This window comes from Rhinatrema bivittatum, chromosome 6 (genome assembly GCF_901001135.1).
Source record: "Rhinatrema bivittatum chromosome 6, aRhiBiv1.1, whole genome shotgun sequence".
Classification (NCBI taxonomy): Eukaryota; Metazoa; Chordata; class Amphibia; order Gymnophiona; family Rhinatrematidae; genus Rhinatrema; species Rhinatrema bivittatum.
In genome coordinates, this window is record NC_042620.1 from 38401982 (window position 1) to 38419584 (window position 17603).

The following is a 17603-nucleotide window of genomic DNA, read 5'->3' on the forward strand; positions in this document are numbered from 1 at the left end:
CCAAATGCTAAACTTACTTGGAATGTACGAGACCATAACCAGGATCAGGAAAGTATAGTAGTCAAAGGAGAAGTTGTATTTGTTAGGTAGACTAATGGAATACAGCCCAGTTTTTCTCACAACTGGCAAAGCAGAATATATTGTAAGCAATTCACCCGAGACTCCCATTGGATACAATACGATAAAAAATGTGTACCTAAAAAAAGGAATAAATACAAGCACTTAACAAAACCAGTTTACTAAGTCTTATAGGTACTGGCTCCTCAATTTACTACCAGGTCCAAGTTACTTTTATGTTTCACAACCAATATCGTCATGGCAAAAGCAAGTTCATATAGCAAATGTTGCTTACCTGATGTAACAGGTGTTCTCACAGGACAGCAGGATGTTAGTCCTCACAAATGGGTGACATCGAGGATGGAGCCCAACCACGGAAAACTTCTGTCAAAGTTTCAGGAACTTTGACTGGCCCCTACTGGGCATGCCCAGCACGGTTCTAACCCTGCAGCCAGCAGGGGTCTCCCTTCAGTCTTGTTTTAAAGCTACAGGCAGTGCCGAAAAATAACATAATAAAAAAACGAACCCAACACCGCGGGGTGGTGGGCGGGTTTCGTGAGGACTAACATCCTGCTGTCCTGTGAGAACACCTGTTACATCAGGTAAGCAACATTTGCTTTCTCACAGGACAAGCAGGATGGTTGTCCTCACAAATGGGTGAGTACCGAGCTGAGGATGTCCTATCGTGCACCAAATGTACCCAACGGCGTGCAACAGGCACAACAACTGGGGTGTAATTTGGTAGAGGGCATCCGCACCCTACCGGGAAGGTGGAAGGGTGTTGGTACCTTATGTTGGAAAAAGGTTACGCAAGACAGACTGGCCGAAGATGGAATCTTGTCTTCCGGCTTTGTCCAGGCAATAATGGGCTGCAAATGTATGGAGGGAACTCCAGGTGGCAGCCTTGCAGATGTCAGGAAGCGGCACCGATCAAAGGTGTGCTACTGAAGTCGCCATGGCCCTCACAGAGTGTGCTTTGACACGGTCTTGGAAAGGAATGCCTGCTTTCTGATAGCAAAAAGATATGCAGTCCGCCAACCAGGAGGAAAGAGCCTGCTTACCCACAGGTTGCCCTAACTTGTTAGGATGGAAAGAGACGAATAATTGAGTGCTCTTCCTGTGGGCTACTGTACGGTCTAGATAGAATGCTAGAGCCCGTTTAAAGTCCAGAGTATGCAGAGTCTTTTCCCCGGAGTTGGAGTGGGGCCTGGGAAAGAAGATAGGTAGTATGAAGGATTGATTAATATGAAACTCCAAAACTACCTTAGGTAAGAATTTAGGGTGAGTGCGGAGTACCACCCGGTCCTGCAGGAGTTTAGTGTAAGGCGGATAGGTAACTAAGGCCTGTAGTTCACTAACCCTGCGAGCCGAAGTGATAGCCAAAAGGAATAACACTTTCCATGTGAGATATTTTAGGTCACAGGAGTGAAGAGGTTCGAAAGGTGGTTTCATAAGGCGACCAAGAACCAAATTAAGGTCCCAAGATGGGGCCGGAGGACGTAAAGGTGGCTTCAAATGGAGCAAGCCTTTAAGAAAGCGTGTTACAAGGGGTTGTACTGAAATAGGGACACCCCCGATACCTTTATGGAAGGCGGCTACTGCACTGACATGCATTCTAATGGAAGAGGTCTTTAGACCTGATTCTGATAAATGCCAGAGATAGTCCAAGAATTTGGAAATTGGACAGGAAAGGGGATCAAGGGACTGAGAAGTGCACCATGATGTATACCTTTTCCATTTGTATGAATAAGATTTTCTTGTGGAAGGCTTTCGTGAAGCGATCAGGACACGAGAAACTGAATCCGAAAGGTTAAATGGTTGAAGGAGTAACCTTTCAACATCCATGCCGTGAGGGACAAGGCTTGGAGGTTGGGATGGAGGAGGCATCCGTCGGTTTAGTGACCAGATGCGGGTCCTGTCCCAGAGGAATGTGTCTGCGGATGGAGAGATCCTGGAGTATGGGAAACCACACTTGGCGTGGCCAGTGCGGTGCTATCAGGATCATGGTTCCCCTGTCCTGACGTAGCTTCACGAGAGTCTTCGACAGAAGAGGAAGTGGAGGGAATGCATAAAGCAGACCGGTTGTCCACGTGAGGGAGAATGCATCCCTGGGCCGAGAGTGCTGGCTCCGAATGAGAGAGCAGTAATTGTCCACTTTGTGGTTCTGAGGGGACGCAAAGAGGTCTATGTGGGGGATAACCCCATTGTTGGAACAGAGTGGTTGCTACCAAGGGATTGAGGGACCACTCGTGTGGGTGGAAGACACGGCTCAGTTTGTCTGCCAAGACATTGTTCACTCCCGGCAAGTAGGTGGCTCTGAGGTACATGGAGCGGGAGAGGGCTTCTGCCCAAATCTGCGCAGCTTCCTGGCACAAAAGAAAGGAACCTGTGCCCCCTGCTTGTTTATGTACCACATGGCCACCTGGTTGTCCGTCTGAATCAAGATTACGTGGTTCGATAGGCAATCTTGAAAAGTCCTGAGCGCATGTCGTATTGCTCGAAGTTCCAGGAAGTTGATCTGGTGTTTGGCTTCCTCTGGAGACCAGAATCCTTGGGTTTGTAAATTGTTTACATGGGCTCCCCAACCGACGTTGGAAGCGTCGGTTGTGAGAATTATTTGAGGATCTGGTGGGTGAAAAGGCAAGCCCTGTAGGAGGTTGGATTGAGTTTTCCACCAGACAAGAGACAGACTGAGTGCATCGGTGATGCGAACAATGGAGGACAGAGGCTGAACAGCTTGGATCCATTGTGATCTCAGAGTCCATTGCATGACTCTCATGGCCAGGCGGGCCATGGGAGTCACATAAACTGAGGAGGCCATGTGTCCCAGGAGAATGAGGAATTGTCGAGCTGTTGCTGTGCGTTGAGACTGCAACTGGCAAGCTAGGGACACAAGGATTTGGACTCGATGAGGAAGGAAGGCTTTTGCCTGTAAGGTGTCCAAGTCTGCCCCAATGAAGGATAAGGTCTGAGATGGGATTAAGTAGGATTTCTCGTAATTGACAAGAGACCCTAGAGAAAGTAGTGTTTGAATTGTCAGGGTCAGGGAGGACTGAGCGATTTGCTGGGTTGGGGCCCTGATTAACCAATCGTCCAGATAGGAGTAGACGTGGACACCTTCCTTCCTGAGAAATGCTGCAACTACCACAAGGCATTTGGTGAAAACTCGTGGTGCGGATGCCAGGCCGAAAGGGAGCACTCAGTATTGATAGTGATTTCGGCCTACTAAAAAACGGAGGTATTTGCGATGAGGTTGAGTTATCGCAATGTGAGTTTAGGCGTCTTTTAGGTCTAGAGAGCAGAGCCACTCCCCTCTTTGCAGCAGAGGGAGAAGCGAGCCCAGGGTTACCATCTTGAACTTCTCTCTGTGAAGGTACTTGTTGAGGGCCCGTAGGTCCAGGATTGGTCGAAGTCCTCCTGACTTTTTTGGGATCAGAAAGTACCTGGAGTAGAACCCTAGTCCTTGTTGTGAGGGAGGAACGGGTTCTATAGCGTTTGACTGGAGGAGAAGGGAAACTTCCTGCTCGAGAAGAACAGAGTGATCGGTGAGTCCCCACGCCTGCATGGGTGGGGAGTCTGAAGGGAGAGTCAGGAAGTTGAGATGGTAACCGTGTGCAATTATCGCTATCACACATTGATCTGTGGTGATATGATGCCATTTTTCTAGAAAGTGGCTTAACCGACCTCCTACTGGTATGGTTGGAAGAGGGATTTGGCAACTGCTCTCTAATTGAAAGTCAAAAACCCGATGCAGGGCCAGGTTGAGGAGCTGCTGCGGGCTTTTGTTTTCGGGACTGGCGAAGCTGAGATTTATGGTAAGGCCTCGCAGACCTAGACTTGGTTTGTGGGGGATAATACTTCCGTGGACGGAAGAAGGACTTTGAGTCCTTCTTGAACGACTGTTTAGAAGGTAAGTCAGAAGGAATGGATGAGAGCTGTTTAAGTGTCTCATGATGATCCTTCAATTCAGCAACAATTTGCTGAATTTGCTCACCAAATAAATTATCCCCTAGACAGGGCAGGTCAGAGAGCATGTCCTGAACCTCCGGACGAAGGTCAGATGACTTGAGCCAAGCCCAGCGTCTTACAGAGATGGCCGTAGCAGAAAGTCTGGTGGAAGCATCAAAGATGTCGTAAGCTGTTCTTATCTCATGCTTCCCAGCTTCAAACCCTTTATTTAGTAGGGATTGAAGTTGTGGTTGGAACTGCTCTGGTAAGGTATCTGAGTACTCCTGTATCTGTTTAAGAATGACCCTATTGTATTGGGTCATATATAGCTGATAAGAGGCTATTCTGGAAGTTAGCATGGCTCCTTGGTATACTTTCCTACCTATACTATCTAGGAATTTATTTTCCTTAGTAGGAGGTATGGAAGAATGTGGCTTTTCTTTTAGCTTTCTTTTGAGCTGATTCTACCACAACAGAGTGGTGGTCTAGCTGAGGTTTCTGAAAGCCAGGTGCTGACTGTACAAGATAGGTAGAGTCAGCTTTTTTGTTTACTGGAGCAACAGATTCTTTTTTAGAAGGTCCAGAAAAACCTGATGAATTGGAATAGAAGTGATGAGTTTAGGGGCATCCAAGAATTGGAGCAACTCCATCATCTGGTGCCTGTCATCTTGCTCCGATTGAAGCTGAAAAGGGACCAACTCCGACATTTCCTTCACAAAATTTATGAAAGAGAGGTCCTCAGGAGGAGAACGCTTTCTACTCCCCGCAGGAGAGGGTGGTGAAGGCAAATCATCGGTGTCTGTGGAGGTATCATCACCCCAGGTGTCATAAGGATCAGGTTGCTGACCTGTAGGACCATGAGGGGGTTGGATACCTGAAGGCCCCGGCTGAGGCTCCGAGAAACTCGAAGGAATTGTCGGGGGTATCGAGAATGTCCTCGATGGCATCGGTGCCGGCATCGGTGCCGGCATCGAAGGAATCTGTGTCGGCATCGAAGGTATGGGTGCCGTCATCGAAAATCTCGATGGAGCTGATGTGCGTATCGCCCCCGTGGAATTTATCGGTGGCGAGGGACGACATGGTACCGATGGTACTACCCCCGAAGGGGGAATTCGGTACGGTGTTTCTCCACTCAATGAGATAGCTGTTGGAGACCCGGGTATCGCCGGAGGAAGGGCAGTCATAAGCGCTTCCATCCGGGCAAGCAGCGGTGCCAGTGCTGCTGGAATCGGGTCGGTGACCGGTTCCACTCTCGGTGCCGGAGGAGTTTGGAACCGTTGCATCGCCTTGTCGATGGCCTCCTGGACCAGCCGGTCCAGTTCTACCTGGAGACCTGGGGTAACAATACCCGGCTTCACGGGAGTGGGAGGCTGAGCCGGAGGGACCACCATCACCCGTGGAGTCGCGGCTCCCAAACCCCGAATGGGTGAGGGTTGCCTCGGTGTCTGCGAGACAGGAGTGGACGGTGCCACTTCTGGTCGAGACTTCTTCGGAGGAGGCTCGGACAGTACTGAGGTCGATGACTTCGATTCCTCGACGGTCCAAGACTTGTGACGTCGATGGCGATGTTTTTCTCTCCGATCCCCACGATCTTCGGGGGAAGGCACGGGAGTCGATGGCCGCGGAGACGTCAATGGCAGGCGGTCTCCGGGAGGCTGTCGACGATGGTGAAACTTCGACGGTGCCGGTTCCGATGACGTCGATGCAATCGATGGCGTCGGAGTGTGGGCATGGAAAAGGAGTCCCATTTTCTCCATTCTGGCTTTGCGACCTTTTGGTGTCATTAAGGCACATTTGGTGCATGTCAGGACATCATGCTCACTCCCTAAACACAAAACACAGACTCTATGTGGGTCTGTGATGGACATAGTACGTGTACAGTCCGGGCACCGACGGAACCCCGACGCCATGGCCATAGGCCAAAAATTTAGCCGCGGGACGGTCGACCGCCAACAGGCCTCGAGGGCCGAACTCGACGATAGTCGACAAAAACAACGGCAAAAACTTACCGAAGTACCGCGGAGCAAAATTTGAAGATGGGAGACCCCTGGGGGGCAAATTTTTCTTCAAGAAATTAGTTGAAGAAATTCCTGTCAGGAATGTGGTAAGAGCTCCTTAACCGCGTGGCTACTGCTGCGTGGAAAAAAGAAGACTGAAGGGAGACCCCTGCTGGCTGCAGGGTTAGTGCCGTGCTGGGCATGCCCAGTAGGGGCCAGTCAAAGTTCCTGAAACTTTGACAGAAGTTTTCTGTGGTTGGGCTCCATCCTCGATGTCACCCATTTGTGAGGACAACCATCCTGCTTGTCCTGTGAGAAAGTAAATAAATAACTATGTATAATTAAAGTAAGCATAGCTGATAATTCTTCAAGAGATGAGAATAAGGGCAATGAAAGGTTATATGCCAGTGTCAGCAAAACTCTGTCTCCATCTGCTGGAAGGGAGGCAAAACCCAGGAGTCTGGACTGACCTTTGGTACTACAGGAACGAAAATTAGCAGGTAAGAACTAATTTTCCTTTTTATCAGAACAATTGCCTTTAATTTCTTTTTAAGCCTAACAGTTTTCAATTCCAAATACCTAAGCAGTCTATTTTGACATTCTGCGATTGTTCCTCGTTAAATCTCTGATTTTTTCAGGGTACTGTACCTGGCCCATTTGATGAGGTAGGGAAGGTGGTTTAAAAGACTGAATGTATAAAAGGAATAACGGATTATTTCAGTGATTGTCCAAGCAACAACAAACAGGAGGACACTGTCTTCATGCTGTACCTGTTAAACAATTAAAAAAAAAAAATCATTCTGGGTCTGTGTGTCACATAAGCTTACATCGCTGGAAATTTAAGAATTGCTGTTTTGCATGATAAAATAGTTCCTAAGACATCCCAACTTAGTGCAAGACAAAAATAGTCCAAAATGGAAGTTTAAGAGAGAGGTTTTTCAACCCTTTCCTTAAGTTCCCCCTAGCCAGCCAGGTTTTCAGGATATTCACATATGCATGAGAAAAATTTGCATGCAATTTGACAGCCTCCAGTTTAGACCATGCATGGCTGTAGAGCACTGTATTACTGAAAGAAAAAAAACATTGTGTTTTTTTTGTACTAAGTTTTATTTTTCTGCATATTTTAGGGGTTATGAGTATCAATCATTACCCTTCTTCAGAAGGCTTAAATGTTGCCAAGGAAGGATATCTAAATACTGATACAAGCTGCTGAAGTAACGTAGGCAAATATTTTTTCAGGTTATGGCCTGCAAACAGTATAGCAGCATACAATAAAATAGTGATATACACCTCTAGGGAAGTACAAAGTTGACTTTCAATGCAGTCACAATACTTTGCTATAAATTTAAAGCAACTGTACTAAGTAAGTTGTGTACAAATAAATGTTGAAAATGGTTATTCATAACAAACCACCTGTATTGGTCATTTTCTATGACTGGGTGACACAATGAAATGTTTATGAAGCCAAAAGGTGAATTATGGTGACAATAGCAGTGATTACAGACTACTTTCTAGCACGCCCACTGATGAGTCAAGTGAAGTAGAGAAGCAGCCAGGGTTCAAATCCCGCCGCCACGGCTTGTGACCTTGGGCAAGTCACTTTACCCTCTGTTGCCTCAGGTACAAACGTAGACTGTGAGCCCTCTGGGGACAGAGAAATAACTACAGTACCTGAATGTAATCCGCTTTGAAGTGCCTGAAAAAGCAGAATATAAATAGACTAAATAAAATTAAAAATGTACATACTTGAAAACTGAAAATGAAGGTCCTTATTTTATTTTTCCTGGGAATTTGTTAAGAAAACAAATCTGAGAAATTAATACAAAATGACTTGGAAGTTTTCCAGGTAAATATAATTTTTGTTCTTGCTGTAACAAACACTAATCAACTCTCAGGAAAAATAAAATAAAAACTAAAAAACTAAGTTATCTGGACTGGTACTGTTGAAGACAGATGATGGGCTTGATGAACCATTGGTCTGCTTGAGCATGCAACTTATGTTCTTACCTCTCTTACACTGTGCGTTACTGCCCAGGTCAGGAAAACTCTTGACATCACCTGGAAAGTTGTCAAGACAACAGAAGAGGGCACAATCCCTGAAAAACAGCTCAAGGTCAATACATCTCATCAATACATTATTAAAAGCATACAGATGTGTAGAAGGCACAAATTTAAGGAATGAGCTGCTCCTTTTCTTCCTAAGAAGAAATTTTAAGAGTAGTTTTTCTCTGATTCTGCTGTTTTCAAGGGAACAAGGTTATACCCAGTGCAGACACTGGCAGACCATGATATCCAGGTACTATGAATAAAACAGAAGTGCCTAATATGCAAAACACTTAAAAAAGAAAGTCACGGGCTTTGGTCTGGGTTCCGTTACCCAGAAAAACTTCCATTATCGAAAAATTAGTTGGCTTCATGTTTCATTACCCATAAAAACGTCCATTATTCAGAATGAATCTGGTCCCAACCACTTAGGGTAAAAGATACTCTATTGTACTGAGAGAAATGAATATAAAACCCATTCAAATCAACTTTTATATGTTAGTCAATACTATTGCACAGCTAAGTAACTGAAGGATGGTAAGATATAGGACTCAAAAGGTCAGCTATTTGTTACAATATGGAATAATACATCATCTCACATTACTTCACTTTTACTGCCATTTAATCCCCTCCTACAAAATTAAACACAACACAATTTCTATCAATGGCATAAATAAAGTCTGTAAAAATCATCTAAATTCAGTGAAAATGTATAGAATTATTTTATTCAGGTTTTGCAAACACAACTAATTTGATATTAAAGTACAAATTTTATCTTTTATTTTAAGATGCATTTAAAAAGAAAGACCACTGTCTTATTACAGTTATAATCAAAAAGACTGTAGAAGGCAAAAGCAATCAAATTCATTCTTTTAATACTTTATAACACCCTTTATTAATATGCAATCCAGTAAAGCAAGTTTGGTTACAGTAAATGGTGTTTTCCAAATACAGCAGAATGAACTAACTATGCACCTGGGTGACATCATTCAGTGGCACCCATCTCTCCTAGCTAGAAGAGCCTTTAGCTCTACTAAGCATGTGCAGGAGTCTGAGTTCTCATGAGCCTCCTCAGTCAATAACAGAACTTAATCTAGCTAGGTAGTCGATTCTCTAGGGACCATTTACAGTAAGCAAACTTGCTTTTTCCGTCAATAAGCAGGCTGAATTTGCCATGACATGTGGGGAATCCCAAGCTGAGGGATGCAGCAGAGTGTTTATTGAGAAAACAATCTGGACTCCAACATAGAGAGTAGACTAAACTACTGCAAGAACTGCTTGCGCAAAACTGCTTGTCCAAATTTACTATCAGTTCTTGAGATATTGTCCAGACAGTAATGAGATAATAGGAGTGAATTGAAGACCATGTTACAGTTTTGCAGATGTTTTCCCCAGAGGTAGTTCTTGCAAATAGGCAACAAAAGAGGCCATAGCGCTCACATGATGAGCTTTGCAGAGTCTATGCATTCAGCAGAATGCAGATAGCGGAATACATTCAACATTGTTGAATGCATTCTGCTATCCAGTTTGACAATAACATTTTGCAACCACTATACCAAGTATGTTAGGGCTGTATGAAAAATAGCTGCAAAGTTTGGTGATGTGGTTGATGTCTTGGTAGAAACTTAGGGTCAGTGCAGAGCACCACTATGGTGGAAGAGCTGCACTATATGATGGATGAGGGCTTGGAGTTCACTGCTACAAGGAAAACTCCTTTCCATGTCAAAAATCTTGAGAAGCAGTTTCTAGAGGTTCAAAAAGCGGCTTCATCAATTGAGAAAAGGACAACAATCAAGTCCCACTGGACCGAAGGATTTTGCACTGGAGGCTTCACATGCCACAAACCTTTCAATAAATCTCAATGTCAGTGGATGAGTAGAGATGGGTTTGTCTACCGAAACATCGTAAGCTGTTATGGTGCCAAGATGTACTCTTATAGAGGATGTAATGAGGCCTGAGTCAGAAAGGGAGAGCAAGTAGGTTAGCGATGTCTGGGTTCACAAGGCATTCTGATGAGCCCACATGGAATATCTTTTCCATTTGAAGGCATAGTTTTTCCTAGCTGAAACCTCTAGGTCTGATGTCTCTAGACAAAGACAGCAGCGATTGAGCATTCAACATCCAAGCCGTTGAATTGAGGAATGGAAGATTCGGATGATACAACATTTGGTTGTCTTGAGTTAACAAGGTCTGCCCCAGATATATTGGAGGTCTGCTGGAAAGTAGCACAAGATATGTAAACAATATTTGTCATGGCGATTGGTGGTATCGGCAGAAAAGCGTACATGAGGCTTATTCCCCAATCAATTTTGAAAGTATCCTGAGCTAACCTGAGATTGCTGGGTAGAACTGAGTAAATTTCCTGCATTTTTCTGTTTTTGTTCCAATGCGAATCTGTCAACTGCCAGCAAATCCTATAAGTCGAATAGTCTGTTGACTGCTGATTGCTGCAGGGACCACTCGTGCAGGCAAAATACTCTGCTGAGGCAATCTGCCAGCATGTTGGAGATCCCTGGAAGACAGGAACTGAGCAGCTCTATAAGCCACCTGATCGCCCACTGCCAAATCTTTAGCACTTCCTGGCAGAGCACTAACAACTCTGTGTCCTCCTGTTTGTTAACATAAAAACACTGCAACTTGATTGTTGGTTTGCATCAAGATATTCTTTCCTTGAAGATGTGTGAACGAGAGACCAATTGCCCAAAGTCTGAAAGGATCCTGTGTGGGTGCCCCATCCTTTGAGGAGACGTATGTTGTTAGGAATACTCGATAGGGGAAGCATGAAAAGTGCAACTCCATTCTGAAAATCACAGGGTTTAACCACCAGCTCAATTCCCATTTTATGTCTCCAGAAATCTATACTATTGACAACAGTAATCGAGTTAGTTGATCCCACTGACCACACAGACCCCAGTGCAGGCAATGGATATGTAGGCGGGTTAGTGGGTCCACATGAATGGCCACTACCATATGCCTTAAAGATATGATAATCTCTCTGGCTTTCGAGCGCTAACAATCTCATGGTGCTCGCTCGATCTGATGCTAGAAACCCCTTCTCTTGTGGTGAAATCTATCCATGTTCCAATTGATTTTATCCTCAGAGTTGGCACTAGATTTGATTTCTCCAAGTTCACCAGAAACTCCATATCCTGAAGAAGAAATATTCTCTGCACAAGGCAAAGCAACACCTTCCTGAGAAGTCGCTGTGACTAGCCAGTCATCTAGATATGGGAAAACTTGAATCCCCTGGCAATGCAGGTGTGCCGTTACCACTGCAAGGTATTTGCTGAAGTTTAAGAATTTAGAGCAGATAACATTACAAATATAAGTACATATCCACGCTTATGCTTGGACAAAAAATGGCTGAGAAGGCTCATGAGGCAATACCTATGCGGGAAATCCACACATGCTCAGCAGAGCTGAAAGTTTCTACAAGCTAGGAGGAGTTGAGTCCATTCAGTGCCGCTGAATGATCTCATCCTCATGACATGACTAATTCAGCCTCTTTATCGACACAAAAATATGGAGAGCCCCCTTAACCAAGATTACATTGCAGTGTTTCATTTCAATAAGTTAAAAACAAAACACCCTATTTTAAACAAATCCTATGTAGTCAAAATTCAAAGGAAATAAATGCCGAACAAAAAGGTTGAGTATTACACTATACATTATAATGTTCTATAAAAACCTGAAAAAAAGAAGGGAAATTATAGTTTGCTTGCAGAGATATTGCTATTTGCCTTCTACAACCAGCTAAGTAGTTAAAAACAAACAAGCAAGCCTTTTATAGCCTGCCTTTTTGCATCCTAATAAACAGGGCGATACAGTAAGGATGCGGTAGAAAAAGTGCGGCAGTGCCGGGCTCCCGCTCATTTGCCGCGCGCACAGTTCAGATCACATACCGCTCGATACAGTATTTAAATAGCATGCAAATGCAAGCCGCGTCCAAAGCGCGTCCAAGAAGCGCAATCCATTTTACTGTATAGAGCGCTATACAGCGCCTGTACAGTATCCTGGGTGCGCTGGTACCTGTCATTTCAAATGACAGGTACCAGAAAGTGGATCCCAACTTTAATCAAAAGAAAACCTAAGGCGAGCAAGGTGCAGGGCGAAAAGCGACTCGACATGCTATTAAAATATTGTAAATAAAGTGTAACAGAAGTTAACTTACTTTTTTTCTTACAGTCCTCCGGAGGCACGCACTGCAGCTCCCCTGCCTCCCGGGGGCAGCCGGCGGCGAAAGCGGCTTCCAGCGGCCCCCGCCGGTGAAAATGGATGAACGCGCGCCCGTAGTGCACGGGTGCTCGTCAGCAAAGGCGCATGAACGGGCGTGCGTGACGTCACGGCGTACGTTCATACGCTTTCGCTGATTTGGGCGCCCGTCAATTTGGGTGCTCAAGCCAGCGAAAGCATCGCACGCACGCCCGTTCATGCGCCTTTGCTGACGAGCGCCCGTGCACTACGGGCGCGCGTTCATCCATTTTCACCGGCGGGGGCCGCTGGAAGCTGCTTTCGCCGCCGGCTGCCCCCGGGAGGCAGGGGAGCCGCGGTGCGCGCCTCCAGAGGAGGGCAGAGAGGACTATAAGAAAAAGTAAGTTCACTTTTGTTACACTTTATTTACAATATTTTAATAGCATGTCGAGTCGCTTTTCGCCCTGCGCCTTGCTTCGCGAGGAGGGGAGAGAGGACTGGGGCTGCCCCGGAGAACGGCAGCCAGGGCAGGTGAGCAGGGGCTGGGGGAAAGTTTGCCGCCTACCCTTACCCCTGCCTCTAACGCAGGGGTAAGGGTAGGTGGTAATTTAGCAGGTTAACGACGCGGTTAAACTGCAGGTTAAAAAGGCGATAGTCGGGGCACGCGTTACTGAATGGGAGGGAATAGCTAATCCGATCGTTTACATATCATATACATGCCGCAGACGGAAGGGGTTACCCGTTGATTTAAAGAAGCGGTAAGGATGGGTTAAAAGGGATAGTGAATCGCGGGTTGGACTTACGCGGCCAAATTGTGAGTAAACAGCGGGTTAGAAACGGGGTAACTGCGGCCGCGCTTTACTGTATCGGCCCGAAAGTAAGTGAGGAAAGTTCTGAAAGCTCCTGACTACTCCTACAACTTGGACGTGCACAGTCATTGGCCTCTGCTTGATTTCATCGCTACTGTCTGCTTAGGCGGCATATATTTTCCTTCAGAAAAAGACCAATGGCTAGCTGCCAGAAGAACTATTTTCTTGAAGCTCTTATAGTCACTTTAATTTTCTGTCAACTGGACAAATCCAAGTCCTGAAAATATTATAGCTGTTGAGATGTTCAAAAAACATTAACTATTGGCACAAAACACTAACATTTCAGATCCTCTTTCAGCAAAATCCTCTTCTGGCTATCAGCATCCAGAACCATAAACAGTCACAATGCATTTCTTAAATTCCCAGAGTGCCAATTAACACCGACGTTTACACTTAACAAAAGTCATGGGATAATGAGATACTATAGAGAATTTGTGCAATATCTCATGCTCTATCTTACAACATACAATGTTTCTCAGCTTATAGGAGTTAAAGAACTGTAAACTCTTACCTAATGCACAATGCAGGATCTAGAAGTAAAAACATATTCAAATGAGTAAGAGTTTCAGGGTGCTGCAACTTTAAAATCACAAAAGCATTATATGAATTTTCATTCCTAGAGATAGAGGACAGCGTATGTAATTATCCACATACAAGAAAAATACTTTGAAACATTTCAAAATATTTTTTTCCTCCTTTATTACCAAGAGGACAGGATTTGCTCATTAGCAATTATTTAATCCTAGCCTCCTTTATTTTCAGAAAGTGATTTCTCTTATGTTCTCGCAGCAACAAAACACTCGGATCAAGGTCAATTATATCTATGTGAAAATAGCAGAACTGGCAAATGCTATGCAGACCAAAAATACCTGGAGGAAAAGTGGGTATGGAAGCTAATGGAAAGTGAATGTGACTAATGTCTCTGGCACAATTCTGTGAAGACAATGGGGTAAACATTTAGTGTCTGAGATTAGGGCAGGACCCAATGACAGATAAACAGTTGGCCTGCAATTGGCAGTTTCTTCTGTATAGAGGTATCCCATAGCCTTTGTACATGACAAAATCATCAATGTAAGGGACACTAGTCGTACATAATCAATCTAGCATGACAACAAATACAGCAGACGGCAGTACCCACCTCCAGCAGTGCTCCAGTCTGGAAAAATTTCAAGGGTTTTTCGATTGAGTAGTACAAGTTGTGATAGCTACCCTTGGCCAAATATGCACGAACTAGACCAACTGCTATTACAAGCCAGCTGAGAAAAAGAAATAAAAAAGGTTCAAGTCAGCAATAAGTATCTTGCCAAGTAAGCAGGTTTAAAGCCTCAGCCAAGCAGATTAGGCCATCTCGGGCTGTAAACCCCCTTAAGCCTACTTAAACAGCTGGATATTTATTGGTTATGCACACAAGGATCTTTTCAACAATAAGAAGCCATACTTCAGCGACTTTACTGGTAACTACTTTTAACTACAGTAATACCTATCCATAATTAGTAGCTGTCACAGTGTAAGCAGAACCAATGCAAATTGATGAGTCTGGGACCAGTAGTTGGCAGTCTGGTGACTACAAGTTGAAATAATGAATAGTCCTTATAGATAAGAGTTTGCCAGTACATATAAGAATTCACTGGTCATGTTTCTGAACAATCTGCTTACCCAAATTCTGAAGTGTGACATAGCATAATTAATAATCACCACAATTAAAAGAAAAAAAAAATCACCCACTGGACTAATAAGAACTTAACAAAATACTCCATATTTGAACAATACAGCATTTTAAACCACTACCAAAAGTACGGTAACGGACCCTGGGAAGTTCAGTTAATGGAAAAAATGTTAGAGTCTAGTGCAATGTCCTAGCCAGAGTCTGCTACAAGGGGTGAGCTAGAGGCAGTGTTGGGCGTAGCAGCAGCACGGAGTAAAAGCAGCCTCAGAGGTTGAAAAAAGCTGGCTGACTCCATGGATTTAGCCGACCTTGGGACAATAGCCACCAACAGGGTTAACTGAATTGGCTTTGTTTAGAGGTTAATGTCAGTATTTTTTGTATTGCACCTGCAAAGCAGTTAATCAGCTTGAAATAAAATATCTGTGTAATATCTAGATATGGTCAAGGTGAAATATTCTACAAAAACGGGTTGATATTACCATTAGGGTAGGGGGAAATGTATTGAGACAAATGGGAAAACACATTTACCTACACAGAGCCCCGGAGCCGTGAGTTAAGTGGTCAGGGGACAAAAAGTAAACCCTCTGGGGACAGGGAAATACCTACAGTACCTGAACTGAAAGGCAGAATATAAATAGATAAATGTTGCACTGTGGGATTAAGAGAAATCAGCCAGCGAAAAACGGTTAATTGACCAGGCAGATAGCTGGTGCTCAGATGTTAGTTACAGCATCCAGGAAAATTATATTCTGATCTCTAGGTATTCTATAAGAAGCTCCCGTGAGGTTTCACAGAGACCTGGAATATGATGGCAGATAAAAGAACATACGGCCCATTCAGTCTGCCCAGCCACACCTCCTGATCACCTTTATATCCCTTTTCTCTCCTGTTAACCATTTGGGAAGCAGATTTGTCTTAATCCCAAAGTGCAGTCACACGTCACTCACCGATTCATTGCTCTATGAAGGCAAGAGTGTTTTCCCCATTTGTCACAATACATTTCTCTCTACCATAATGGTAATATCAATCCATTTTATAGAATATTTCACCTTGCCCATATCCTGATATTATGCAGATATTTTATCTCAAGCTGATTTAACCGCTTTGCAGACACACTCAAATTGGGTGAAATACAATAAACACAAAAAATACTGATACCATAACCTCTAAATAAAACCAATTCAGTCACTAAAACCCAACCCAGCCATTCTAAAACAATAAACTGGATTTAAAAAAACAAAAACTGCACAACAGAGAGCGCACTGCAAAGATCAAATTGCTCCTACAGTATCACACTAAAGGACACCCGTTCAAATAACCAGGACATATCTTTTTTCTTGAAATCCAAAATGTGAAGAGATTGCAAACCGTGAAAGGCAATGAATTTCATATATAAGGTGCCATATAGAAAAAAAAAACTAACCTTCACCTGTCACAGGGGAGAAACCTTAAGGAAACCCTGTGGAGAACAGGCCCAGATAACTGCTCAGGATGCCAAATTCTGAAGGTGCCAAATATGCAGGCCAAAGCAGCCAGCTTCTGCTTGCTTTAGGCCCGTGTGCCTGCAGTGAAGCCTCTGTGGCACTCTGCCTATGGGCGGCAAAATCTTAAATCCTGCTATGGTCGAGATGACCTCAGAACTCTGGAAGGTATACACGAGAGCACTTTCTGAAGTTACAGTGGAGCTAAATGATCTAAATATTTGAAAATAAGACGACTCAAACTTGACCCTCCACAAAAATGGAAGCCGGTGAAGTTCCCTTAAAATGGGACTTGCATGATCTTTGGCACAGGCTCCAGTCAGAATTCTACCAGCTGTATTTTGAAGGAGTTGTAGGTATGAAGAAGCCTCAGAAAAGACCCTGATAAAAAGAATTTACAGTAATCAATTCTGCTAGTAACCAGGGCATAAATATCTAATTGTTGCTGAATCATTTGTAAAGAGATAAGAACAAAGTTATCCGACTAGTGAAGACTAAGAAAGGTTGCTTTAATAACCACAGTAACCTATAGCTCGAAGGAAAGGTGGTCATCTAATAAAATCCCTAAAGTCAACTCCTTCAATTTTAAGGTAGTTAAACCATTCCCTTTTAACTCAGCTTTCCCAGAGCATCTCAGATTTTCTAAGATTTAACTGCAAGTTATGGCATTTCAACCTGCTACTTCTAAAAGACAATCGATAAGGTGATCAGTCACCTAAGATTGATCATGAGTCTGGCTAACATACATGGAATATCGTCCGTACATAAATGAATTTGGTCATCATTATAGGCCAAGATACATACAAAATATAATTAAAGCCATTTAAAAACAGAATATTCTAAAAGACGGGATCTGTAATTTGCTTCACCTTGACTTTTGCATTCTACCAATATTTAACAAAATTTAGATTAAGAATAATCCCAAATCCTAGAGGCTTGGGCTAGTTACCCGCGCTGTTGGGCAAGTGAAGCTAGCTGAATTCTTGCCTACTGCCACGATAAAAATCAGTTTTTATCATTGATCAAAGTACATTCATTATACAGAAAAAGGGTCAAGAAGTGACTGCCATCTTTACTGAGCTCAGTGAAAACATTTTCAGCAGTGAACACAGTAAAACACTGGGCATAATTACAAGATAAGGTGCATCACAGCGGCTGTGTGCAGTTAGGACAATGAATGTAGCAAACAGTGACCAACTGGCTCTGAGTAATGAGGAAGAGTTGAATTAGTCCTAGTTTTTCAACACATGTTTCAAAGATTTGCAAATTGACAAACTGCTAGAATTGTTTGAAGGAGTGTTTAAAAACCTAAGACTAGGACCAACTATCTTGTTTCTTATGACCTGTTATA

General features: G+C 43.8%; 1 protein-coding gene across 3 annotated transcripts in view; it reads right to left on the bottom strand.

The window, feature by feature from the left end:
- The window catches only part of HACD2 (3-hydroxyacyl-CoA dehydratase 2), a 57793-nt gene that overhangs the window by 7251 nt on the left and 32939 nt on the right, over positions 1 to 17603 (bottom strand). For all 3 annotated transcript variants that reach the window (XM_029605307.1, XM_029605308.1, XM_029605306.1), the window contains 5 exons: positions 14244 to 14361; positions 13617 to 13635; positions 8010 to 8098; positions 6651 to 6772; positions 18 to 196 (listed from right to left, as the gene is read on the bottom strand). In XM_029605307.1, the coding sequence (XP_029461167.1) occupies positions 18 to 196; positions 6651 to 6772; positions 8010 to 8098; positions 13617 to 13635; positions 14244 to 14361 (527 nt within the window). The remainder of the gene's footprint in view (positions 1 to 17; positions 197 to 6650; positions 6773 to 8009; positions 8099 to 13616; positions 13636 to 14243; positions 14362 to 17603) is intronic.